At 53.4% G+C, this 24,114-nt stretch overlaps 3 protein-coding genes across 8 annotated transcripts; 2 read left to right on the top strand and 1 right to left on the bottom strand.

Annotated features, from left to right (window-relative positions):
* The first annotated feature begins 392 nt into the window (after positions 1-392).
* Positions 393-4,363, top strand: MIF4GD (MIF4G domain containing). 3 transcript variants are annotated; one of them, XM_045490877.1, is made up of 6 exons: positions 393-522; positions 1,435-1,566; positions 2,433-2,542; positions 2,741-2,896; positions 2,988-3,080; positions 3,620-4,363. In XM_045490877.1, exons 2-6 carry the CDS (start codon positions 1,479-1,481, stop codon positions 3,845-3,847), a joined length of 675 nt encoding a protein of 224 aa, XP_045346833.1. In that variant the 5' UTR covers positions 393-522; positions 1,435-1,478; the 3' UTR covers positions 3,848-4,363. The 3 variants fall into 3 exon arrangements, with proteins under 3 accessions (XP_045346833.1, XP_045346835.1, XP_045346834.1); XM_045490878.1 differs by lacking the exon at positions 393-522 and adding an exon at positions 559-810; XM_045490879.1 differs by lacking the exon at positions 2,741-2,896.
* MRPS7 (mitochondrial ribosomal protein S7) lies at positions 4,269-7,759 on the bottom strand. 2 transcript variants are annotated; one of them, XM_045490873.1, is made up of 5 exons: positions 7,651-7,759; positions 6,706-6,897; positions 6,521-6,584; positions 5,982-6,149; positions 4,269-4,878 (listed from the first exon to the last, which is right to left on the bottom strand). In XM_045490873.1, exons 1-5 carry the CDS (start codon positions 7,695-7,697, stop codon positions 4,657-4,659), a joined length of 693 nt encoding a protein of 230 aa, XP_045346829.1. In that variant the 5' UTR covers positions 7,698-7,759; the 3' UTR covers positions 4,269-4,656. The 2 variants fall into 2 exon arrangements, with proteins under 2 accessions (XP_045346829.1, XP_045346828.1); XM_045490872.1 differs by lacking the exon at positions 7,651-7,759 and adding an exon at positions 7,434-7,620.
* GGA3 (golgi associated, gamma adaptin ear containing, ARF binding protein 3) lies at positions 7,756-23,875 on the top strand. Of its 3 annotated transcripts, none has more exons than XM_045490788.1 (17): positions 7,756-7,869; positions 14,484-14,568; positions 14,695-14,770; positions 16,168-16,266; positions 16,976-17,099; positions 17,355-17,458; positions 17,593-17,673; positions 18,063-18,200; positions 18,744-18,825; positions 18,938-19,054; positions 19,385-19,627; positions 19,992-20,062; positions 20,366-20,679; positions 20,925-21,133; positions 21,437-21,606; positions 21,780-21,890; positions 22,107-23,875. In XM_045490788.1, the coding sequence occupies exons 1-17, from the start codon at positions 7,830-7,832 to the stop codon at positions 22,215-22,217; spliced, it is 2,175 nt and encodes a 724-aa protein (XP_045346744.1). In that variant the 5' UTR covers positions 7,756-7,829; the 3' UTR covers positions 22,218-23,875. The 3 variants fall into 3 exon arrangements, with proteins under 3 accessions (XP_045346744.1, XP_045346747.1, XP_045346745.1); XM_045490789.1 differs by lacking the exon at positions 7,756-7,869 and adding an exon at positions 7,912-8,267; XM_045490791.1 differs by lacking the exon at positions 19,385-19,627.
* Positions 23,876-24,114: the final 239 nt, after the last annotated feature.

The following is a 24,114-nucleotide window of genomic DNA, read 5'->3' as shown; positions in this document are numbered from 1 at the left end:
CGGGGGTAAGAGGCCACCACCTGTAAGTTCCTGCCCCCTCCAGCCATCACTGCCCTACCTCTGCAGGGTCTCTTTAAGTCTCCTCTTTGGAACCCGTTTTAGCCCGAGCCCCAGGCGTTGGGACGGGGTAGGGCGCCACCACTTGCTACCAATGGCTTCCTGTGGGCCGAGGAGTAGGTCTCGCCCGGCGCGGGCGAGTCGAGTGAGGACAGGGTGGGGACAGCGTCGCGGATGTTCCCCGTGGTACCGCCGCTGACCTCCGAAGGACGAGCGGTGAGGACAGCGTCCCCGGGACTCCGGCAGGTGGCGCTGGCGAGACTCCTCCCGCCCCGCCCCTCCCGGGCCGGGCCGGGCCCCGCCCCATCCACGCCGGGCTCCGCCCCGGCGCCGCGCTCGGAAATGACCTAAGCGGCTTCGAGGCCCGACCAGCCACTCCAGCTGCTGCTGCGCGGCGGCCGGGGTCGCGCGCACCATGCTCTCCGAGCAGCCTCCGGGCACGCGGGCGCGGCGCCGGCCCGGCAGGTGGGTTCCGACGCTCGTGCCGCCTCTCGCCCGCGGGACTCCGGACGGCGACCCTGCGCCGCCGGGCAGGGTGTTCCGGGTTTGGAGAAGCTGCCTGGCTCTGGAGACCCCAAGGTCGTCTCCTTTGACCAGCGGGGAGGCACCGCGTCCGGAGAGGGGACTCCCACAGGGACCGCCGCTGGGAGACGCGTCATCCCGCTCCTCTCTTCTTTAAGAGGAACGGTCCAGAATGGAGTTCAGGAATTGGGAGTCCTGAGTGGGCAGGACCGGGTTTCTGCCGCTCGGGAGGCGAGTTTAACCAGTCCGTCCCTGGGAGAAGTTGGCCGGGACGGAGGCAGTTCGGGCTCCCGCACCCGCCCACACAGGCCAGGCCGAGGGCTGGAAGGGCGGGTTTGGGGACTGAGAGGGACTCTGATTAAAGCCGAAGGAGGGGTCGGAGACGGGGCTTGGAACCCTGCTGAGACAGCTGCCCGGTGTCCCCTGCCCGGTCATTCGCCGAAGTCTGCTGGGCCAGCAGCTTCCAAGCTGGCTTATATAGACAGGGCAAGTGTCTGATGTGCCCCCATCCACACCCCCAGCGCTGCGCACCCCACCCCGACATGGGTATGAGCTGAGAATAACCCTACCTCCTGTGGAGACAAGAGGGTAGGCACGTTCACCTTCACCTCTTTACGCTTGTGTAATCCCAGAAGCTACTGGGGTTCTTAAACTGAGCAGCAGGTGCCTGGCTGGTGCCCAGTCTCCACCAGAAGCCAAACTTGGTGGGCGTTCAGCCAACCGCCCAATGCAACGCACTGGCTGGGAGGACCTGTCTCCGTGTGCGGGCCAGCCCTGCCTGGGGCGTGCAGGATCGGAACCTGGCCCCACAGTGCACACCTGAGGCCTCTCCCTTGCCCCTCTCCTCCTCCCTAGGTGCTGTCATTAGTCCCACCCCGGTAAAGAGCTGCTGGGGCTGAATGGTCATGGGGGAGCCTGGTAGAGAGGAGTATAAAATCCAGTCTTTTGACGCAGAGACTCAGCAGCTGCTGAAGACAGCACTCAAAGGTGAGCATGGGCGCCCCCCTGAGCTGTACAGAATGGTCCAAAGTGTCAGGCCTGGAGACCTGAGTCTCAGCCCAGAATGCCCAGCTGTCCCTTTGCTTTCTGAGAGCAGGAGTGAGTAAGTCACTCTTGGACTGGAGGACAAGCTACATTTAGACCAGCATTTCAAAGTGTGAATCATAGAGTCACCTCTCAGGCAGTAAAGCCATTTTTTTAAAGTTCAAGTACCCATGAAAGGGGCTGGAGCACAGAGAAGAGCGTCGTCTCCTGAGCCCTGACATTGGACCAGGTTTCGGCCACAGGAGGCTGTCTTGAATGTGCAGAGCTGGCTGACTTGGGACAGAGGATGGAGCGTTGTGCTTGGCAGAGGAGATGTAGTAATTGGCCTGGATCTGTGCCTTCTGCAGCACCCAGAAGTTTGACTCAGCTAACAATTAGTAATGCCCATCACATGCCAAGCTAAGCCTGTTGGGGAGGCCCTGCCTGGACCGCTCTTGTCAGCGTTCATATAAGAACACTGTGTATTGTTAAGAACACTTTCTTCCGTGAAATTGCTGTCAAGTACATCGCTGTTCAGTGCTCCTTCCTCAGCCTAGTGCCAGGAAATGATGTGTGCCCTAAAAAAACTGGCATTCTTTGATTAGTCTGTAGTGGCCACATAACCCTTCTGGTTTCCTCCGAGTGGGCCATCAGGCTCACAGTAGAGCTGCTCCTGTGTGTGGTTACTTCTCCGTGTATCTTCTGGTCTCTTTACACGTCAGGTTTATAATGGGAGTGCTCTTTTGTAAGTATCTCCCGTCCCTGTAGAAGCAAGTAGAGGCAAATGTGGTAATTCAGCAGCTCTGGATCCCCACCTGTCTCTACCCCAGATCCAGGTGCTGTGGACTTGGAGAAGGTGGCCAATGTGATTGTGGACCATTCTCTGCAGGACTGCGTCTTCAGTAAAGAAGCAGGGCGCATGTGCTATGCCATCATTCAGGTTGGCCGGGACTGGTAAAGCGGAAGATGCTTTGAGAAAGACCTCAGCACAGGGCAGAAAGCCTGGCCAGCAGGGCAGAGATGCACAGGGCTCCCCTCGGGTGGAGAGAGATGGACAGGAGGGTCCTCTGTCACCGAAGCTTGGGTGAGGGTTGCCATGGCACCGCCCTCTGCTCACCATCCTTTCCCTGGCTCACAGGCTGAGAGCAAGCAAGCAGGCCAGAGTGTCTTCCGACGGGGACTCCTGAACCGGCTGCAGCAGGAGTACCAGGCTCGGGAGCAGCTGCGAGCCCGGTCCCTGCAGGGCTGGGTCTGCTATGTCACCTTTATCTGCAACATCTTTGATTACCTGAGGGTGAGGCCCCGGTAGTCACCCTGTGCAGCAGAGACAGCCTGTCTCCTTCAGCCACTAAACCAGTGCTCTGGTCCCCACTCTCCCCCCACAGGTGAACAACATGCCCATGATGGCCCTGGTGAACCCCGTCTATGACTGCCTCTTCCGGCTGGCCCAGCCTGACAGTCTGAACAAGGAGGAGGAGGTGGGTGACCCGTTCGGACAGCCGTGGAGGTGGGGGGCAGTCTCAGATGCCTGTTGTCCATGGAGGCATCCGAGAGCATCACTTAGGGTAGGAGCCTGGTGGGGACATGCGAGGCCTGCCTCAGTTCCAGGATAAGCTGCCAGGCCTGGAATTTATCCAGAACAGAGCAGCCAAAACCTACAGGCTCAGAGGCTTTGTCCCCAGTAGGAAAGCTAACCTGTGATAGGAATCCAGCTGTGGATACACATGGCCCAGAAACCCATCAGTTAGGCAGGTGAGGAGAGGGGTAGAAAGGCTGGGTTAAGTGGCAGCTTACAGAGAGGGCCTGCACCCAGCCTGGCCCAAGAGACCTTAGGTAAGTCCTGAACTGGTCTCCTTTCATGTAAAATGTGGCTAATACCCACCAGGTGGTGTGAGGATGACAGGAGAAAATGAGCACATGGGGCCAAGCACGGAACCCTGCAAGCGCTCCGTTCACGGCTGCTCGGTGATGGGCTGGCACTGCCTTGGGGGTCACCTCCCACTGCCCTCCCCCACAGGTGGACTGCCTGGTACTCCAGCTGCATCGGGTGGGGGAGCAGCTGGAGAAGATGAACCGACAGCGCATGGATGAGCTCTTTGTCCTGATCCGGGATGGCTTCCTGCTCCCAAGTGGCCTCAGCTCCCTGGCCCAGCTGCTGCTGCTGGAGATCATCGAATTTCGGGCAGCCGGCTGGAAGACGACCCCGGCTGCCCACAAGTATTACTATAGCGAGGTCTCTGACTAGGCCTCTCAGTCAGGCTGCCGCACCAGAAGCACCGGCCTCTCACCTACCCGACTTCCTGCCTCTCCCAAAGACTGTCCTTCCAGACTTTCAACAGCTCCTGAGCGGTTTCCCACTTATGCTGTGGTCCTGCCCCGAGCACCTTTCCTCCTGGATTCGGGAACTGGGGAAAACACCAAACAGACTTGCCCCCCACTGTCCCATCACCTCCAACCTGGGCCAGGCAGAGAAATGCAGCTTCTAAGAACCACTGCCTTGTGTAGCCACTGGTGCAACAGCCATCTTGGTGCCTCAGTTTCCCCATCTGTAAAATGGGTACCCATAGCTACTGGTGGGATACTTTGGGATATCAAGGGGCAGAGCACAAGTCCCACCAGAGAGTGCTTTTTTACATTTTGTACAAGGACCACTTCGGAAGCAAACATATTTCTAGTCGGTTTTAGTAAATGGCAGCACCCCATCACATGCTACACCAGTTCAGGGTGACAGTTTTCTAATAAAGCTTTTCTAACATTAAAACTGCTTCCTTTCGTATCATCCTAAGTTCTACCCCCGAATTGAGGGGAGAGACTGGATGGGCCCTAAGTTTCCTGCAGGAAATCTAAAGTGGTATGTTCCTTCATTGTAAGGAGATGGGATAGGAAGGGCAAGTTCTAGGCCCGAAAGAAAGGACTAACAGGCAATACGTATGTTGCTCCATCCTCATGAGGCCTGCCTGCCCTGAAAAAGGAACGACATCCTTAACCCTTAAGTGTTTCATTGCTTCTTGCGGCAAAGAGCCCCGGGCTCCTCCCAGGGCCCCCACCCTCCCCCTACCACCAGCGGTAGTGAGCCAGCGCACGGTTGGCCTCGGCCATCCTGTGCATGTCATGCTTCTTCTTGATCACAGGGCCCTGGTTGTGAAAAGCCTCCAGCAGCTCGTGGGACAACTTCTCCGGCATCAGCACCCGCCGGTGCTTCTTCTCCCGGCACTCAGTTATCATCCACTTCATGGCCAGGAAGCGACGGCGCCGGTCAGCTAGTGGCACGGGGACCTGAAGGAGACAAGACGTGGGCAAGTTAGTCCAAGAACTTGCCAGGCCTGCAGCCTCCTTCCTCCCTAAGCTGTAAGGGGTAGCCACAGGTTCCCTCTGACCCAGCCCTGGCAACGCTCCTGAGAAGAAGGGCCTCGCTTCTCCTCTTGTGAGTTACCCACACCCGAGTGACCTCAGTGTAGCAGACACGAAAGCGTTCATGGAGCAAACGCTCATTAAGCACAGACCTCTTTCACCTCTAAATGGAACCTTAGCCAAGTTGATATAAACATCAACCGGGAAAAGCCCCATCAAGCTGGGGTGACTCAGCTAACTCAGATCACAGGTGCCTATAAACACAATCCTCTTGTCCAAAAATTATCTGCTAGACCACCACTATATGCCAGGTACCACACAAGACCCCAGGGACACAGTCATTAACGAGAGTCTCTTCCCTTGTGAAGTTTATGCTAAAAAAGCAGATGATGGGTGCCTGGGTGGCTCAGTCGGTTAAGCGCCCGACTTCGGTTCAGGTCATGATCTCACGGTTTGTGGGTTCAAGCCCTGCACCGGGCTCTGTGCTGACAGCTCAGAGGCTGGAGCCTGCTTCAGATTCTGTGTCTCCTCTCTGCCCCTCCCCCACTCGTGCTCTCTGTCTTTCAAAAATAAAATAAATTAAAAAAAAAAAAAAAAAGATGAGAACACTGGTTTATAACAATGATGTATAATTAAGTGCAGTAACAGACCCCTCATTCAGTTCAGGAAATGGTGATGAAGCATCAGTTACGGGTCAAGCGCTACTCTAGGCACCGGGAGATGAAGAGGAGTTATAAACACAGTCCCTCACTGCAAAAAGCTTACAATTTAGAACAGGGCATAGTGGACAGAATGGGGGTGGGGTGGGCTTCCAGAAAAAGTAATTCGGATGATTCTTTGCTCTCTTCCCCTCCCATCTTCGGCCTGTGAGTTTTACACTAGGACTCCGACGAGCAGATTCTGACAGAACCTAGTCCCTATAAAACTATCAATCTTGGCCTTGCTCTGGACCCTCCCCCTCTCAAGCACCCCCCCAACCATCTTGTTTCGTGGGTGGGCAGCCCTGCGTTCCGGCCCTGACCACTCACTTGGTAGAAATGGCCGCCTCTGAGGATGGGTACCAGCCCAATCACAGGCTCACAGTTTTTCAGTGCTTGGTGGAAGATGGTATAGGGGTTGCGTTCGATGGATGCCCGCTCCTCTGCAGAGGCAGCATGGTACTTCTCAAACTGCTTCCTTTTCACAGCTTCCAGAGTCTGCAAAGGCATACATTGAAAGACACCGCACCAGCCTCCCTACAGGGTTTTCCCAGTTGAGCTAGTACCTTGCCCTTTACTCCTCCCATCCTGCTCTCCTACAACAGTGCAGCTCCTCTCTCAGAACTTCTAAGGCAAAGTTCCTAAGTGCCTCCCTCTTTCTGAGCGAGGACCAGGCAAACAGGCCAAGATTTGTGATTGGGGGAGCGAATGGTGGTGGCTGACTCCTGCAGGATGTATTAAAGTCACCACCTCCACCCATACATAGGAAGGTCATTCTAATGGCAGGTATGTGAATTCGTGCTTTTTTATGCTAAAGTGAAAGCCACATACAAAGCTGTAAGAAAGCAGACGGGAGACGAGCTGCTTACCTGCGCCATGAGGGATCTGGCCAGGACTTTGTTTCCTCCTTTCATTATCATGTTGGTGAATTTACTTCAAGAAGAAAAGCAACACGTTTAGGTTTCCAAGGCCTAGGATTCCACAGAATCCTAACTGCAGACCCTCCCTGGTATAGTCCCAGTTTGTGGAACAGAAGTATTTGCTTCCATCTGACCTGATCACTGGGTCTTCAAACACAGAGCTTGTTTTCGACGCTGGGGCAGCTTTGATATGCTGAGTCTTCCTGAGTTCCCGCTCATACTTCTCCTCCTCCGTCAACTCTGCCAATGGCTTACGGTAATATTGTTTGTCAACCTGTGGATCCTTGTATTCAGGACCATAGCGGCTCCCCCTCACCTGGGTTAGCCTAAGGGGGGGAAGAGGAAGAGGCGGGCAAAAGTTGACCCCACAAAGAAAAGACCTTACTTAATAGGCATGTTTGCCAACCCGTCGAGGAGAGAGAGGCAGGGAGAGCGTTAGGCAAACCTGAACGCAGTAATTCTGGCTCTTGTCCCAAGAGGTAAGTAAACTCCCCCCAAAAAGGCCAGGAAAGTCTCCCCCTCGTCAAGTGCCAACGGTAAGGAGAGCCTCCTGAAATCACAGGATAGGCGCCCCGCCTAGGCAGCTCTCCCCCCACCTCTCCCAGCACAGAAAATCCCAGCGCTGAGCTCTTTCGTAAGACCGCACTTTTCAGCTTCCAATCAGAACCCCATCGCCGGGAACAATCACGAAACCTTCACACTGGCCCAAAGTCACGCAGCTAATTCAGAGTCTTGGACCCAGGTGTCCTGGCCCGCTGGCTCTGTCCAGGTCCCCGCACGGTCCGCTTGTGGTGCTTTCCTTCCCTGCATGTCTCTCCGTGAAGACCCAAGCGGCCCCCCCGGCTTCCCGCCGCCCTCCTACCCTGGAAACCGCAGGAGACGATTCCGTACGCCCAGCGCCAGAACCGGCCACCCTCGCGCAGCCTTCACCGCGGGCGCAGCCATCTTGGCTGGCCACAAGGACCCCAACAGGGCCGTCCTCGGCGTGCCTGAGCGAGGGACGGCAGGCGGGGAAAAAGCTCCACAGGGTCCTAAATCTGTGCGTCACCCTATTAGTCCGGGCGTTAAGAGTCTCTCACTCCGAGGTCCAAAGGGAAGAATCGAAAAGAAACATTCGGCTTCTCATCCGTCGCAGTCTGATTCGACAGTCGGCGGCGGGGCTCTCTCCCCTCAGGCCCCATGCACGCCCCGCCCCGGCTCATCTCTTGCAAGTTCTCGCGAGGTTTGAGGCCGCAGGGCCGGCCCGGGCGGCTGCAATATGGCGGAGGCGGAAGGGGAGAGCCTGGAGTCCTGGCTGAGTGAGTAGCCGCGGCCGCTTCTGTCTGTCCTCGAGCCCCCTCGCCGCCCCCGCTGCCCCCCCTACACCTCCTCCCAGGGTCCAGTGGCGGCGTCTCCTAGCAGCTCGCGCTTCGGCTTGCCCTCGCCGCAAGCTGTCAGCGATCACGCCCCTTCCCCAGCAGGGCGCCCGGTCCCCCTCCCGGCGCCTCCTCCCACTGCTGCGCGCGGCGGCGGGAGCTGCGTACTGTCCCGGCCCCGCGGGCTGCGGAGAAGCGTCAGCTAAGTGCTCCCGGCTGACATGCATCGGCGATTTGGGGACATTGTGGTGGGGCCCCGCTTCTCAGACCCCCGTGCCTCAGTCTCAGACCGAGGGAAAAGCCGCGGATTGGGGCTGAAACTTCGGGAGCGGTGGGCACCAGTGAGTATACACATACTGCTTCAGAATTGCGACCATGTATTTGAGAAGTGGCCGCTTCGCTGAGGCAGAATGTTTGAAGTGAGAATAATCCAAAGTAGGGTAAAGAACAGAGGTCGATTTTCCTGCAGCGGCCAAAGCTTGGTTATGTCTGTGTTGGGAGACACACACACTTGAACACCTTAACGAGTCATCGTCGATAGCGTACTCTGAGCAAAGCTGAGGAACACAGCCTAGTGCTGTAGTTAGAGCGGCCTTTGCTCTAATTGCTAAATCATATTTCTGTTAAGGAAATACAGGTTAACCTTGTTAGCAGGTAGTACTCTGCTGAAGGGTTAATAAGTTAACTTTCCTATGGGCTAGAAGAGGCCCTTGGAGGCCTCTTTAAGTGAACACAGATTGGGCAGGATGGTGACAGGTAGGATGCCTAGAGATTGCCTCGCGCAGAGATCTCTTATGTACTAGAGCCTCCAGGCTGTTTCCTCCAATGGCCTGAGCTTTCTTAATAAGAAACCCCCTTCAGGTTGTTGAACCCAGGTTACATTTGCAAAATCTGCAGTTGCAGGCAGGTCACAGTCTTCTGTATATATGGAACTGTTCTCTAAGGAGCTCAAAGCACTCCAAAGACACTCAGTTAATTCATTTATCAAGTATCCTAGTGAAGCAGGTACTAATGGCACCATTTCACAAAAAGAGGACACCCTGGCTCTAATCAAACCACTTGTCCAGAGACATCTAACCAGATATAGATATGACTACACTGGAATTGGATGTTGTTGTTGTTTTTTTAAGTGTATTTATTTTGAGAGAGAGAGAGAGAAAGAAAATCCCAAGCAGGCTCTGTGCTGTCAGTGCAGAGCCCATCCAAGGGCTCAATCCCACGAACCGTGATAACATGACCCGAGCTGAAATCAAGAGTCAGATGCCCAACTGACAGAGCCACCCATGGGTCCCTGAAATTTGTCTGATTCATGAATATGAATAGGGACGTTGAAGTAATTTGACTTAAGCTGAGTTTAATAGACTAGATTTAGAGTTATATTTTGAAATAGGAGAGGGACAGAGCTGTTTTTGAGGGAGAGTAGAGATTGTGAGTGGGGGAAGGACAATGGTGTCTGTAGACTTTAGAGCTGATACTGGCCTTTGATTTTTCCCATTAGAGTGACATTAGGGGCAGTGTTCAGATTCCTTCCATTCTTATCCGTCATTCACCTTCACAGTTCTTGTGACTTATTGGTGTGAACTTGGCCAGGTGAACGAACCAGTGCTTGGGGTTTAGCACTATTTTAGTCTAGGTCCTTGTCACTCTGTGGATTGCCAGAATTATTATAGAAGCCTCTACTGGGCCCAGTGCTTCAGGTGTCTCCCCACGTCCCTTCTGTCCACTTGGCATTCTGCTCCCAGAAGAGCACTTCTGTGGAATCAGGTCGTCCCACTGCTGCACGCCTCCTGCCGCCTCTTGGTGGCTTCCTGAGCGTCTTCTTGCTTTGCTAAGTGAGATGTGTTCTTGTCCCATCAGCACACATTAATCTCCTTCCCTGGAAACCCTGTTCTCCTTTGCTTAACTGAATGCTTTAAAACCCATCCCAGATTCTCCTTGTCCACGGACTGTCTCTTGATGACTTCAGCCTTTTCTAAACTCCTGTCATTACTATAATCAGTCCATAAGAAATACCTGTTATGTGGGGCGCCCGGGTGGCTCAGTCGGTTAAGCATCCGACTTCAGCTCAGGTCATGATCTCACAGTTGGTGGGTTCAGGCCCCCCGTCAGGCTCTGTGTTGACAGCTCAGAGCCTGAAGCCTGCTTCGGGTTCTGTGTCTCCCTCTCCCTCTGCCCCTCGTCTGCTCATGCTCTGTTTCTGTCTCAAAAATAAGTAAACATAAAAAGATTTTTAAGAAATACCTGTTATGTGAGGTATTATGAAAATTAATTAAGTTCAATCTGTCTTTACCTTAAGTTCGGTAAAGGTGATCCTGGAGTGGATAAAGCATTATTAAAAAGATACAGGTACAAGGCAAGAACTGTAAATGCTAAAATGCAGGCAGTTTCTTCAGGAAATTGGGGAGAAGTGGAATGGAAACATGATTCTGTCAGTGAGGAGGTAGCATTTGATCTAGGCCTTAAAGACTGGGGAAAACTGGCTAAGAAAACACTGGACGGTGATGTAAATAGAGAAACCATATAGGAACAGGTTTTTGGCTGGTTCAGGCAGGTAGTTCCAGTAGGAGTGTGGTGGGAGAGAAATCTGGGAAGTTAGAACCAAATTCTGGAAAAGCTGGAATTCCAGCTCAAAAAGCTTAAATTTCGACAGTTATCAGGTCCCCGTTCTTACCATCTCTCGTGAAATCAGCGTTTTACAAGGGTTAGTATAGGGGTTTTATATAGGATGGCCAGGAGAAATTCAAGAAGCAGGTGAAGAAGGGGTTGGGGTAGGGGCAGAGGTAAGAAAGGAAGGAGAGATTTAAAAAGATTTTAAGGGGGGACACCTGGGTGGCTTAGTCGGTTAAGCGTCTGACTTTTGATTTTGGCTCACTGTGAAATCAAACCCCATGTCGGGCTCTGTGGTGACAGCATAGAGCCTGCTTGGGATTCTGTCTGCCCATTCCGTGCTTGTGCTTGCTGGATAAATAAATAGACCTTGAGAAGGAAGGGACCCTAGGTTGATGGAAATGGGTAAGAGGGAAGGAGTCAGCAATGGGGGTTCAAATCCGGATGCCTGGATGTGGGGGCAAAAGGAGTTTTTGAATGATGGCACCATTTTTCTTTAATTTTTTTCAATGTTTTATTTATTTTTGAGAGAGAGACAGTGTGAGAGGGGGACAGAGGATCCAAAGTGAACTCCGTGCTGACAGCAGTGAGCCCAGTGTGGGGCTCGAACTCATGAACCGTGTGATCATGACCCGAGCAGAAACCGAGTCGGATGCTCAACTAACTGAGCCACCCAGACACCCCATGATGGCACCATTTATAGAAATAGGGAAGTCAGGAAAGAGAAGTAATGAGCTTGTTTTAAAACTTGTTTCTGTAACAAATCATATACTCTAATTTTTTGCTCTGGTTATTTTGCACGTATTGCACCAACAGAGTATAACCTCCTCAAGGCTAGGCTCTGAGTCTTGGACTTTTTCTGTAGTCCCTCTATGGCCAAATGCTCTGTACTTAGTTTCCTTTAGTTACATTATTGATTGATTGGATAATATAGTACAATACAGTTGATCTGTGTACTTAATTTTCTGTGAGCACTTAACAAAGACTTGGTGACTAAGGCCCTCTTGATTCAAGACCCTAGCGCTGAAGGCTGACTCTTGATTGCTTTTCCATCCTGTATTCTTGCCTCTCTTAATCTCTAAGTAATATGTTACATAGAATTTGTCATCTGTGAAATGTTTGAGCTGTGTTGGGATTGGGTAGCCAGTGTTGCCCCTCCTTGAACCATCCCCACCTGACCTTTTGAGGCCCCACAACAGTCAAAACTAGTGTTGGAACTAAGCTGAAAAATGAGAGCAGAAAATCTAGATGCACAGACACACAAGAGAACAAGGCTTTCAAGAAAGACCTGAAAATAGAAACCTTGAGTCAAAGTAGAGTCCAGGGCTAGTTCTGGAGGGTGGGGTCGACAGGTGAGGCTGTGGTGTCAGCTCTGTGCCAGGTAATAGAGCTTGTTTTGTGGGTGGAAAGTTGTGTGCATCTGCTGGAGGGAGGCAGTGGGCAAATGGAGAGATGGAGTCACCCAGAAGTATCCCCACTTTTCTTCCAGTTCCTAAGGATGCTGTGGTCAGCTTCCTGAGTAGGCTGGAGAGCTGGAGCAGATACTCAGAACCAGGACTGACCATTGCTGAACAGGGGCTGTTTGTGCCCACATGTAGGCAGAGAGCTCCCTGCAGAGTTGCAGTAGAAAGGTCTGTCCAGATGAAAGGAAGTGGGATTCTGGAGAAGTTGAACCCAAGTGAGAAGGGAGTGGGCATATACTTGGAAGCAGAAGTGCTACAAGAATTACAGGAGGCCTGGGGAGAACACGTGTGGTGACGGTCCATCGCTCATGCACGTGTGGGGGCAGGGGAGCATCCATGCAGCACTCCCCGCCGTCCTTTTCCAGTTGTGAACAGTGCAAATGAATGCGTTAGTCTTTCTTACGCCATGAAGTACGTGACTCTTCTCAAAATGATAATAGCAGCGATGGGAGGGGTGTGGCTTCTCAGACCATCTTATTTTTGCATCCTTCAGCTTCTTGATGTCATGTGAGAACTTTAAGCATCTCAAATGATGGGGATTAGTAACACAGCCATGCTAACACCTGAGAAGATATCAAGCAACTGATGGGAGAAACATGGGGCTTCTGGAAGGTGACAGCTTGTAGGTCACCATGGCAATAAATAGCCACTCTTGACGGAATTAAATTAATTTGCTTCCTTTCTAGCTTGATATTTTAAAGGGCCTGCTAATTCTCTCTTCATGATTGAGGACAGACATTTCTCTTTTCCTCCAAATAGGAGCTCAAAGCATCAGAATCTTCTTGCGATCAGAGCAGAAACATTGCCAGGCACGCGCGCTGCGTCTGTGGGTCCTGCGCGCCTTCCCTCCGCCTCCGGGTGGCGTCTGCTGACTTCTTGTACCTCAGGGCCCTCTTTGGGGCAGGGTGGGGGTGGGGAGATGCTGGGAGGCCTTGTTAGGATTTGGTCACGGAGCAAGTGATTTTTGATATTAGGAAAAAGGAAGTTAAGAAAACACAGTCACGAGAAACCAGAATTCAAGAACTTCTGACAACACCCCTTGTGTGGAGGGGCTTTTTCAAGGTTCTCTTGCTCTGCTTTTGGCACTTGTGGAAATGTGTGGGAGTATGGGGATTTAAAAACGATTTACGCCTTCAGCCTTCCATTCCTCTTCTGAACCTGAAGTCCTAAATTTAGCAAACAGCTTGAGAGTGCTTTCTGGAAGAGGCAGACTCCAAGATCTGAATCAGAGGTGGGAACACCCTTAACCACCCCTAGCAAGGTTCTGGGGGATAACAGGGGAGAGGGGACCCCACCAAATATTAGGAGACTTGACATTTAGCACGTGGATTTTAAACCCTCAGTGATCCCTCTGAGAACTCTCCAACACTTGTCTTTGTCCTTAATCATAGGAGACCACTTATTTTTTTATTCTTTTATTATTTTCAAAAAAAATGTTTCAAGTTTCTTTATTTTGAAAGAGAGAGAGCGAGAGCGAGCAGGGAAGGGGCAGAGAGAGAGAATCCCAAGCAGGCTCCTCACTGTTTGCACAGAGCCAGATGTGGGGCTCTAACTCACAAACCGAGAGATCATGACCTGAGCTGAAATCAAGAATTTGATGCTTAACTAACAGAGCCACCCAGGTGCCCCATAGAAGGTCATTTAAACTGTAGGGGCGGTCTGTATCTGCGGTCCTGGGGATGGAGTACGATGATTGGTGTTCAGTAGGGGCTCATTAAATATTAGTTTCACTTAAAAGGATGACATCGTGGGGGTGCCTGGGTGGCTCAGTCCGTTAAGCGTCCGACTTCAGCTCAGGTCATGATCTCACACTCTGTGAATTCGAGCCCTGCTCGGGCTCTGTGCTGACAGCTCAGAGCCTGGAGCCTGCTTCAGATTCTGTGTCTCCCCCTCTCTCTGCCCCTCCCCTGCTCATGCTCTGTCTCTCTTAGTTTCAAAAATAAATAAAAAGATTTAAAAAACAAATTTTTTTAAAGGATGACATTGTGTACAATTTAAAAAACATTTAAAGCGTTAAGGAAAGTTGGGTCTTGAAAAAATGTTTGAAGGGTACATAGGAAATACATTTCCTAAGTATATATATATATATATTTTTTTTTTTTATCAAGTATCACCTGACTTTAATTTCTCCAGGAAACACTTCTTGATAACTCCTACTTGTTTAATAGCTTATTTTTATGTAACTAGAATTATTTATACTTATTTGTTACATTAAACATTTTTGCGGATATCAGTTTGAAGATTTTTATCATTTGTGTTTATAATTATTCATCTGTACTATCGACCGTGGTCAACTCTAAGCTTTGCAAGGCTGAGAATTTGTTTTCCCTTTCATCTGTGACTTCCAAACTACTGGACTGACCTGTTGAGGATTTTCTTATCAGAAAAGAAATGTGGAAACAAACTTAGCTTCACATCAATGCCTAAAAATTGTTGGAACACTTTGCATTGTGTCCTCAATTGTCCTCCGCTTTGCTCTGTCCCAAGATAAAGCCACCAATCCTTCCAACCGCCAGGAGGACTGGGAATACATAATTGGCTTCTGTGATCAGATCAACAAAGAACTTGAAGGGTGAGTCTCAAAGCTGTTGGGAGGCAAGTGGGAGAGAGCTGACTGTAGAAGTAAAAACTGGCCAAGGAGGGCCAGTCACGTGGTCCCCGGGTCAGTGCCTGAAAGCAGGGTCTGCTTGTCTCCCAGGCCACAGATCGCTGTCCGACTGCTGGCCCATAAGATCCAGTCTCCACAGGAATGGGAGGCAGTCCAGGCCCTGACGGTATGTGGTTTCATTGCGATGGTGGATTTCAGTGAGCCCAGGCCTTTCCTCATGCGCCCACTGGGTTCTCTGGGGTTTTCATGGCTCACGTCCTAAGGCAGCTGGAAGTCCCTGATACTAGATCTATCTGGAGCGCGTTCTGTAAACTGTCCCACGAATGCGTATGACTGAAGTGCAGTCCCTGCACCATGGCCACCGGTCTTGTGGGAGAAGCTGAGTGGCTAAGGGAAGGAGCCAGAGGCAGGAGCCCTGAGCCCAGGGTGGAGCCCAGAGGCGGCTTCTTGAAGAGATGCTAACAGCTGTGTTGCCAGTTAGGAGTTAGCCAACTAAAGGAAAATGAGGCAAGTAAAAAGTTGTTCTGTAGCTAAAAGTGATGCTAGCTCCTACTGAAGGCACCACCGACAGGTGGAGCTTAGTGTTTATTCAGAGGGGACAAGTGCGGCACTGAGCCAGAGGTGGCTGAGCTCACAAGATTCCTAGGTTCTCCCCGACTTCAGCCGGGTCATGCATGGGAAGGGCGCTCAGACGGCTCACGTGCACACCTCTGTTGCGTTCACTGCAGAGAGAAGGCCTTATATAAAACAATGCTTCTCAACCTGGAGTGGGTTTCCTCTCCAGGGGACCTGTGGCAGTGTCTAGAAGCACTTTTGGGTGTCACGTGTCATGGGGCATTACTAGTATCTAGTGACTAGAGTCCAGGGATGTTGCTGAACATCTTACAATGTACAGGACGGGCTTCCACAACAAAGAATGGCCCAGAACGTCAGTAGCGATATGCTGGAAAACCCCTGCTTTACAAAGTCAGAAGCCAAAAAAGGGAACACTGGGGTGGAGCTCTCCTGGGCATAAACCGCAGGCCCCAGGGCCCCAGGAAGCACCGAAAACTTAAGGTAGTTTATGTGCCTCACAAGGAAAATCGATGGGAGCAGGGAGGGAAAATATGTCTTTGAAAAAGAAAACTGTTTAAATATTATCTTCCATCTTCCCCAAACATTGATCAGCTTATAGCAAGAGCCCTGGACCCAGAGTCAGAGAAACTTTCTGTCTCTGGGCCTCAGTTTCCTCATCTAAATGATGAGGGCGGAATCTTGCAAGCAGGCACTTTCTACGACAGACATTCAACTGTCTTGGTATCTGGGTCCCAGTGCTTTGTTCTTTAGTTCCTTTTCGGCTTCCCCAGAAGAGGTTTAAGGGGCCCAAGGTGTCCGTGATCCTGTTGCCCTGATGCTCCGGTGGGGGGGGTGGGGGAGGGGGGAGGGGGGCAGTGTACACACAAACTTCCCGATCGGTTTCTTCCTTGTGAAGGTCTAGTCACTGTGATCTACGTGCAGGGTCCTGGCTGAGCGCCAGCTCCGACCCTCACCCGCACTGAGCACCTCCCCTCCATGTGGCTGTAGGTGCTGGAGGCGTGTATGAAGAACTGTGGCAGGAGATTTCATAATGAAGTAGGAAAGTTCCGGTTTTTGAATGAGTTAATCAAAGTCGTCTCTCCAAAGGTCAGTCAGTGGCGGTTTTCTCATTTCTAGGAACTCCTTTCGTGTTCCTCCCCCTCTCCAGTCTTACTGGCTTCACCTTGCAGCCGGCATCTCCACAGAGCTGTCTTTAGAGAGCTGTCCACATCTTGTCCTCAGAGAGCTAGGCCCTGAGTGTAGCAGGGTGACCATGAGGCCACAGGGACAGGCAGCCCTCTGATGGACTCCTGGCCTTAATGTGACAGGTGATGTGGCTTCAGGTGTTAATGCGCACCCTGGCTGGGGGCGGGAGGGGGAGGGGGGCTCCTGGGACCGCGGTCACTTTTCTTTGGTCCGTCTTCCGTAGGTCTAAGGAGTTACTCTTCTCATCACTCAGCCGCTCAGCTTCTGTTGCTCGCTGGTGTTGCTTCGGCTCTAGGCACCACTTAAAGCACAGGGAGCAATTTTTCATACTTCAGACATTCTCATTAATTCCTCTGAGATAAATTGCCATTGTTTCTGGGAGATTGTGCATGGAAACTCCCTGTCTGAGCACAGACTGTAGCCCTGATAGATCCTGCTCTGCCACAGTGGTGTCCTTCTATGTCACACACACCGGACACCTGCCGCTCTGGGACAGGCCTGAAGACTGGGGCTAACCAGCCACCTTTCATTGCCGTGAAGAGAGCTTTCCCATGGTCTCTGCCTCTGACACCAGTTACGAGGTTTTTCCCTATTTCCTTTTGCCTCTTAGTACCTGGGGGACAGGGTGTCTGAGAAAGTGAAGACCAAGGTGATCGAGCTGCTTTACAGCTGGACATTGGCCCTGCCAGAAGAAACAAAGATCAAGGATGCTTATCACATGTTGAAGAGACAGGGTATGTGCTTACCTTCCCTCGGCCTCCGAGCAGCCCCAGAGGCTGGTTAAGGCCAGGAAGAATGAGGGGGTGTCTGCCATCCCCTCCTGAAGGGAAGATCCTGGGAAGGGCTCAGCTGCGGTTTGATAGGTTGAGATGGTCCTCACCCCTTGCAGGTCCTGGTCACAGGGCTGTGCCCGCCCTCGTTGTGTGAGGAACGGCCCACAAGGTGACCCCGCCTGAGCAGACACTCCGCCCCCTTATGTTCCCTTTCAGGCATAGTGCAGTCTGACCCGCTGATCCCCGTGGACAGGACACTGATCCCCTCTCCACCACCTCGTCCCAAAAACCCTGTTTTTGATGATGAGGAGAAATCCAAGGTAAAGTGCATCCCAGCCGATAGTGTCCTCAGATGAGGCGTGGGCTCACTCAGTGCCACGGGAGCTCTGGTTCCTCTGCGGTCTCCCAGGTGGGGTGTTACTTTTCCCTTTACCTTCGGTACCTCCTCTTCCAGCTTTTAGCCAAGTTGTTGAAAAGCAAAAACCCAGATGACCTACAAGAGGCCAACAAGCTCATCAAGTCCATGGTGAAGGAAGTGAGTGGGCCCTGGGCCTTGGGGCGGAGGAACTCTTGACCACAGAACAATAGTCCCTTCCCCTGGTGTGAGGCCTGCTGCTTGCCCTTGCCCCCAGCCCTCATCTGGAGAGGCCAGAGAGCGGGAGGCGCACTGGAGCTTCTGGGGGGAGAATGGACTAGAGGAGCAAGCCTGGATGGGGCCAGCCTGGGGGGTAGGGCGGGCCGTTATTTTAAAAGAAAAAGTGCGTCAGGACTGGGACTTGTGTTTCCCAAGAACCGTGCATGAAAAGGAGCTTCCACTGGGACTGGCCTCTGCGCGTGTCCTCTGGTGCAGTCCTTGCTGTGGGGCATCAGGGGTCGTGGGATGAGTCTAGTTGAGCTTTTTCTCCTTGATCATCTTCGATACAGGACGAGGCACGGATCCAGAAGGTGACCAAGCGTCTGCACACTTTAGAGGAGGTTAATAACAACGTAAAGCTGCTCAATGAGATGCTGCTTCATTACAGCAAAGAGGATTCTTCAGAGGCAGATAAAGAGCTCATGAAGGTAGGCGCGTCTCCGGGGGGCTGGGCTCTGAGAACGGGGGCCAGCCTTTGCTCAGTACCTGCCATTCCTCATTAATCAGCACGGCAGCCGGGTGGCGGTGGGAGCAGTGACACCCCCATTTTACACGAGCTGTGGCTAACTCAGGCTAGAAGAGCCGTGTGTACACCCGAGTCTGTGTGACCCCGCAGACCCACCATCAGGGCTCACTTCTCTCTGCCTCAGGGACATTTGGGTAGAGAGACCCACCCTGTGCCCCTGACGCTGCTGCACCTTAGTCCTTGGTCACATAGATGCTCTGAATTCTGAGGCATGTGCTCACCTCGGGGACAGGAAGGGACACACTCCCACTGGTCCTAAGCAGACCTTTCGGGTGATCCACCGTGGTGAAAGCTGGGAGCAGGAGGATGTGTGCTCTGAGCCCAGTTCTGCCGGTAACTGACCACGGCACTAGAGGAGCCCCCTGAGTGCCTGGACGTGAACACCGCACCGGAGGATTTCCAAGGGACTTTGTAGCTCTCATTTTTAGGTCTGGGACTCTTTCAGGAGCTGTTTGATCGGTGTGAGAATAAGAGGCGGACATTATTCAAACTAGCCAGTGAGACAGAGGACAATGACAATAGTTTGGGTGAGTTCAAGAGTAGTTGGCAAGGATGACCCAGGAATGTGGGTTTGGCCCGGAGGCGTGGAGTGGGGGAGTGTCATGGCCTGGAGTAAGAAGTACCTCTTTTCTGCTCTAGGGGACATCCTCCAGGCCAGTGACAACCTCTCCCGGGTCATCAGCTCTTACAAAACAGTCGTTGAAGGGCAGGTGGTCAATGGTGAGGTAGCCACCTCAGCCATTCCAGACTCTGAAGGTAAAGTGTTCCAGTTCTCCATTCTGGACCCGTCCAGACCAGCCCCGGGCCCCACCACCGAGCCATCCAGACCAGCCGTGGGCCCTGCCACCGAGCCATGAGCCCTGAGCGCTTGACCCACAAGCCATCCTGCAGGGCCCGAGGGGATTCTGAGCCACTCCAAGCGGTCCTCCAGCTTCCCAGAGGCCAGGAGCTGTGGATAGGGTTTTCTTTGCTTGCTTCTTTTCAGTGTTGCCCAGGCTGGAGGCCGCGCTCAGGGTTCTGCTTCCTTCTGTGCAGCCACTAGAGTGGCCCCTAATCAGTCCCGTCCCCCTCCATTCGCCCATCCAGGAAACCACTCCAGGGACCAAGGCACTCTCATCGACCTTGCTGAGTTGGACACACCAAGCAGCTCATCCTCAGTGTCGGCCCCGGCCCCTGCCCCACCGTCCTCCGGCATCCCTATCCTCCCTCCACCCCCCCAGACCTCAGGCCCTGGGCGCAGCCACCCATCCAGTCATGCCGAGGCCGCCCTGGGACCCAACAGCACAAGCAATGCCCTCTGCCTGCTGGACGAGGAGCTGCTCTGCTTGGGTGTGTCCTGGAGGGGCCAGCAGAGCGAAAAGGCGTGTGGAATCGGGAGGAGGGCTGAGGGGTGGCTGTGTACTTAGCAGAGGTGGAGAAGGGGGCTTCAGGGGGAGGGATAGAGTCCAGTTCAGCGGCCTTCAGGGCAGTCTGCACCCAGGCTGCAGCGTGGACGCAGTGGACTGTCTTGCTCTGCCCCCCACCACATACGGAACATAAGGACTGAAGAGGATCCCTCTCCCCCCGGAGGCTGCCTGGGGGAAAACCTCCCCGCCTGTCACCCCTTGATGCTCATTTTGTCATGTGACCTTCCCTGGGTGAGGTGGGACTGCCCAAGGCAGAGCCCCTTCTCACCATCATCTTCTGTTTTCAGGCCTTGCTGATCCAGCCCCCACTGCCCCTCCCACAGAGTCAGCTGGAAACAGCCAATGGCCCCTGTTCCAGGTAGGGACATAGGGGACATCACTAAAATGCTCGACGAGCTTCACTTCTCTTTCCCGACTCATCCTCAGCCCCAGTTGGCTGCAGCCAACTGCGGCGACTGTCCTTACTCCTTGGGGCACTGCCCTGCGTGCATTTAGGAACGTGGATCACATCCAAGGGCTGGCCTTGGCCTCAGGAAGCTGCTTGTCCAGTGGTGGGGTCACAGGGCCCCCAGGGAAGGGGGCCAGAGTTGGAGACCCGAAACCTGCCATCTGCGGCAGACCCCTCCGCAGCCTCTGCTCATGCACTTTCCATCCCTAACAGAACGAGCAGCTGGACCTGGACTTTGGCGGCCCCGAGCCCGGGAGTGCTGCCGCCAGCCCCTCGGATGGGCCTCTCGTCCCACCCTCAGCACCGTCCGCGGGCAGCTCCCAGGCTCCACTGCCGCCCTCCTTCCCAGCTCCTGCGGTCCCAGCCAGTGTTCCCGCCCCCAGACCAGGCTCCTTCTTGTTCCCAACTGGTCCGGCCCCAGCCCTCAAGGCTGAGCCCACAGCCCTCGGGTACCACGGCTCAGCTTTGGGCGATAGCACCCTGCACCAGCTGGATGCCCTTGATCATCTTCTGGAAGAGACCAGAGCGTAATGAGTGGGGGAGAGCTGGGTTGGGGAGGGCTGGACCTGGGTTTGGCAGAACCAGGGGCAGCTCCAGAGGGTCTGGGGATGTGCCCTTTTGGCCTACTGAGTCAGGTGGGAATCTGGAAACGGTGGGAGGTGGGGTAGTAAGAACCGCTCTGCCTGGCGGGAAGGGGAGAGGTGCTTTGAGGGGTTGGCGCTATAGCTTCCCCAGGTCTCTGACTTGCCTTGTCCTCCTTCCTGCCTCTCAGGACATCAGGTCTGGTGAAACCCGTCTCCTCCATCTTCTTCCCTGGGGCCACCACCTCCCCTCTGGTCCCCACCAGCACCACTGCTCGGCCTCTCCTCCCCTTCTCCCCTGGGCCCAGCAGTCCTCTCTTCCAGCCCCAGGGCAGCCCCATGAAGGGGCCAGAGCTCTCCCTGGCCAGTGTCCATGTTCCCCTGGAATCTATCAAGCCTAGTAAGTGTCGGAAGCATGGGGCAGGAGGGGATGTGGGGCCCAGGCTGTGGGGTCATAGGGAATGAGGGGCGGGCACAGGCTGTCTGCCCAGGTCCCTTAGAGCCAGACATGACCCGCTTCCTTGCTGTCTTGGGTCTCTCCTTGTTGCCACTGGACTCTTGGGAGGTTCTGAGAGGCTCTTTCCCAGATTCTTGCAAGGACCCTGCTGGCCACAGGGTTGCCCGGTCCTGCCCACTTGGCTGTGGCCAACACCCTCTGGGCTCTGTGAGGTTTCTCCTTCACCCACATGATCTCTCCTCACAGGCAGCGCCCTTCCTGTGACAGCCTATGATAAAAATGGCTTCCGCATCCTCTTCCACTTTGCCAAGGAGTGTCCGCCTGGACGGCCTGACGTGCTGGTGGTGGTAGTGTCCATGCTGAACACAGCTCCCTTGCCCATCAAGAGCATCGTGCTGCAGGCTGCAGTGCCAAAGGTACCCCTGGCTTCCTGGGGCCTCTAGAGGCAGAAGTAGCCTTATCTTGAACCCACTGGGTTGAGGGGCCCTGAGGCCAGCAGGCAGCAGCCATGTGTCCATTGTGACTCCAGTAGGCTCCCTCCTAGGGGCACCTGCCATCTCTCTTCAAAGGAGCTTCTCTTTTTCTTCAGTCAATGAAGGTGAAGTTACAGCCACCCTCTGGGACAGAGCTGTCTCCATTTAGTCCCATCCAACCGCCTGCAGCCATCACCCAGGTCATGCTGCTGGCCAATCCGCTGAAGGTGAGCTAGAACCAAGGTCCATCCTGAAGCCCTAGCTGCCCCAGATTAGGACCTCTGCCTCCCAGTTTGAAGTGCCGTGACACCGCAGCATTAACTGTGTCCCTTCCCTACCCTGGTTCAGTGGCCGAGTGAGCCTGGGGTGGTGAGGGGAGCACAGAAAGGGCCCCAAGGTTTGAGGAGAAGAGGAAGTCTCACACGCTTGCCCCTTTGTCACAGGAGAAAGCGAGGCTTCGGTATAGGCTGACCTTCGCCCTGGGAGAGCAGCTGAGCACAGAGGTGGGCGAGGTGGACCAATTCCCTCCTGTGGAACAGTGGGGTAACCTATGACCCCAGAGGACTCCGTGTCACCTCCGCATTGAAGCTCAGGCAGGCTGCCACAAGACAGGAGGGCTCTCTGGTCCAGTCATTCTCCACATCCTGACTGCAGTGCTTAGAGCTTTGATACGGAACAGGGGCCCTGGGCATTGCTGCTGGGAGCCAAGCTGCTGCCGTGATGATCTCTCATTGGCCCCCTAAAAGGACCTGGTTTTTTTGTCTACCTGTGTGACTTGAAGTGGCCATGTGCTGTCAGGGGTGGGGAGTGGCTCCAGACTCTGCACTATTGCCCTGGGAACGTGGACCCAAGGCAGGGGAGTAGGTTTTTTCCTCCCATGCTGGCATCCTGATGCCATAAGGGGGGAGGGCTCTAAAGAGACTTGGCACCCTCCCTCAAGGACCGTGTTCTCACACCCCCCCCCCAGAGGCCTCAGCCCCCTCATCACTACTTTGTGCTTCCCCTGCTGGCAGGCTCCTCTTGGGAGGTAGGCAAAGCCCAGTGGTCCCAAGTGGCCCTGGGCATAGAGAAGTTGACATACTACCGAGTCTCCAGCCTTGCCTTCCATGGGCAGCAGCATCCTGGAATGGCCGCTGGGTGAGGAGTTGTGTGCTCGTCTCTGGTGGTTGCAGGCTGTGTCCTATGGACATCGCAGTGGGATATGAAACTCAGCCTATTAAAAACAGAACTTGGCCTTGTGGCAGCCAAAACTAGGGATACAAAAGAAAATGGAAGAGAACCAGTGTCTCCCCTTCTCTGGAAGCAGGTACTCAAAGCTTTCTGGGAAAAGTGTGCCTCCTGCCTTGGGAATAGGCCATCCTACTCACTACCTCTTGCTTGGCATGAAATAAACTGCTCTCCTGCCCTTTGAGTTTGTGAAGGAGAGGACAACTCCCATCATCCTCTGCATTCTCCTGCTTAGGCTTCCCCCCTCTTCCCACCATTTGGCCTGTGGTATGGCATGTATTTGGGAACAGGCAGCCTCAGGGTCAGGCATATTGCACTAGACTTCTTACCTGTTGCCTAGGAACCTTGACTGTCCCCAGCTGCTGAGGGGCATGTCCGCAAGATACGGGGTCTGGAGGTGGTGAGATTAGGAGCCGTGCTTGAATCGAGTCACCAGACCCTATTGCTTCGGCAGTGCTCAACCTCCAGCCGCTTGTCCGAGTTGCTCCTTCTACCAGATGAAAGTGGGCCAGGGACTCCAGGCCTCACGGGGCAAGAAAGGGACAACCACCAGCTGAGGAAAGAGCACTCAGCTCATCTGGGCCTAGCTGGATGGCTCCAAGCCATCTCTGGGGAAAGGTGGCACATGCCACAATCCCTGATCCCTCCCTGCACTTTGCCAGGTTTCCTTACTGTATCAGAAGGTCCTCTCCCGCTTCCTTTCCAGCTTCCACAAGCAGAATTCACTGCTTGATTAGAACAGGTCAAAAGTGAATCCATTCACAACATACAGAGTAAATCCAAGAGCTTTCCAAAAGCCAGCTGCTAGCAGCCCTGGGAAGGTTTATGGGATTACTGTGTGAAAATACACCTTTATAATAAGCTTTAGACATTAAAATTGAGTGTTACTACTGAGGTCACTGCTTTGTGACAAATGGCTGTATACAATATCCCAACTCTGCTGCCCTTGTTCTGCTGCATGTCAAATAAAATCATTTTTGCCGTAGCTGGAATCCTAATACCCATTCACCCCACAGTGGACAGAGTACCATTTAATGAATTCCAAATGTAGACACATCTGCTGGCATCACCTGAGGTTTTTGTTGATGAAAGTACAGGTTCCTGGACCTTTTCCTTTTTTAAAGGACAGAACAATTAACAATGTTCCAGTTGATTCTAAAATGAGGCTCAATTTCAGAATCCTAAGTAAACCACTGACTGCTCTCGTTTGACTTTCAAATAGGA

The sequence above is a fragment of the Leopardus geoffroyi genome, chromosome E1 (genome assembly GCF_018350155.1).
Source record: "Leopardus geoffroyi isolate Oge1 chromosome E1, O.geoffroyi_Oge1_pat1.0, whole genome shotgun sequence".
Classification (NCBI taxonomy): Eukaryota; Metazoa; Chordata; class Mammalia; order Carnivora; family Felidae; genus Leopardus; species Leopardus geoffroyi.
The sequence above is the reverse complement of the archived record's forward strand: the minus strand, read 5'-3'. Positions and strand labels throughout refer to the sequence as shown.

Coding starts and splice junctions, on each gene's coding strand:
- MRPS7 (XM_045490872.1), bottom strand. CDS start 7,516: ATGGCTGCGCCCGCGGTGAAGGCTGCGCGAGGGTGGCCGGTTCTGGCG. Junction 6,150..6,520: donor CCAGATCCCTCATGGCGCAG/GTAAGCAGCTCG, acceptor ATGCCTTTGCAG/ACTCTGGAAGCTGTGAAAAG. Junction 4,879..5,981: donor GAGGCGGCCATTTCTACCAA/GTGAGTGGTCAG, acceptor TGTCTCCTTCAG/GTCCCCGTGCCACTAGCTGA.
- MIF4GD (XM_045490877.1), top strand. CDS start 1,479: ATGGTCATGGGGGAGCCTGGTAGAGAGGAGTATAAAATCCAGTCTTTT. Junction 1,567..2,432: donor GCTGAAGACAGCACTCAAAG/GTGAGCATGGGC, acceptor TCTCTACCCCAG/ATCCAGGTGCTGTGGACTTG. Junction 3,081..3,619: donor GTCTGAACAAGGAGGAGGAG/GTGGGTGACCCG, acceptor CCTCCCCCACAG/GTGGACTGCCTGGTACTCCA.
- GGA3 (XM_045490788.1), top strand. CDS start 7,830: ATGGCGGAGGCGGAAGGGGAGAGCCTGGAGTCCTGGCTGA. Junction 14,569..14,694: donor ATCAACAAAGAACTTGAAGG/GTGAGTCTCAAA, acceptor CTTGTCTCCCAG/GCCACAGATCGCTGTCCGAC. Junction 21,891..22,106: donor TGCTGGCCAATCCGCTGAAG/GTGAGCTAGAAC, acceptor CCTTTGTCACAG/GAGAAAGCGAGGCTTCGGTA.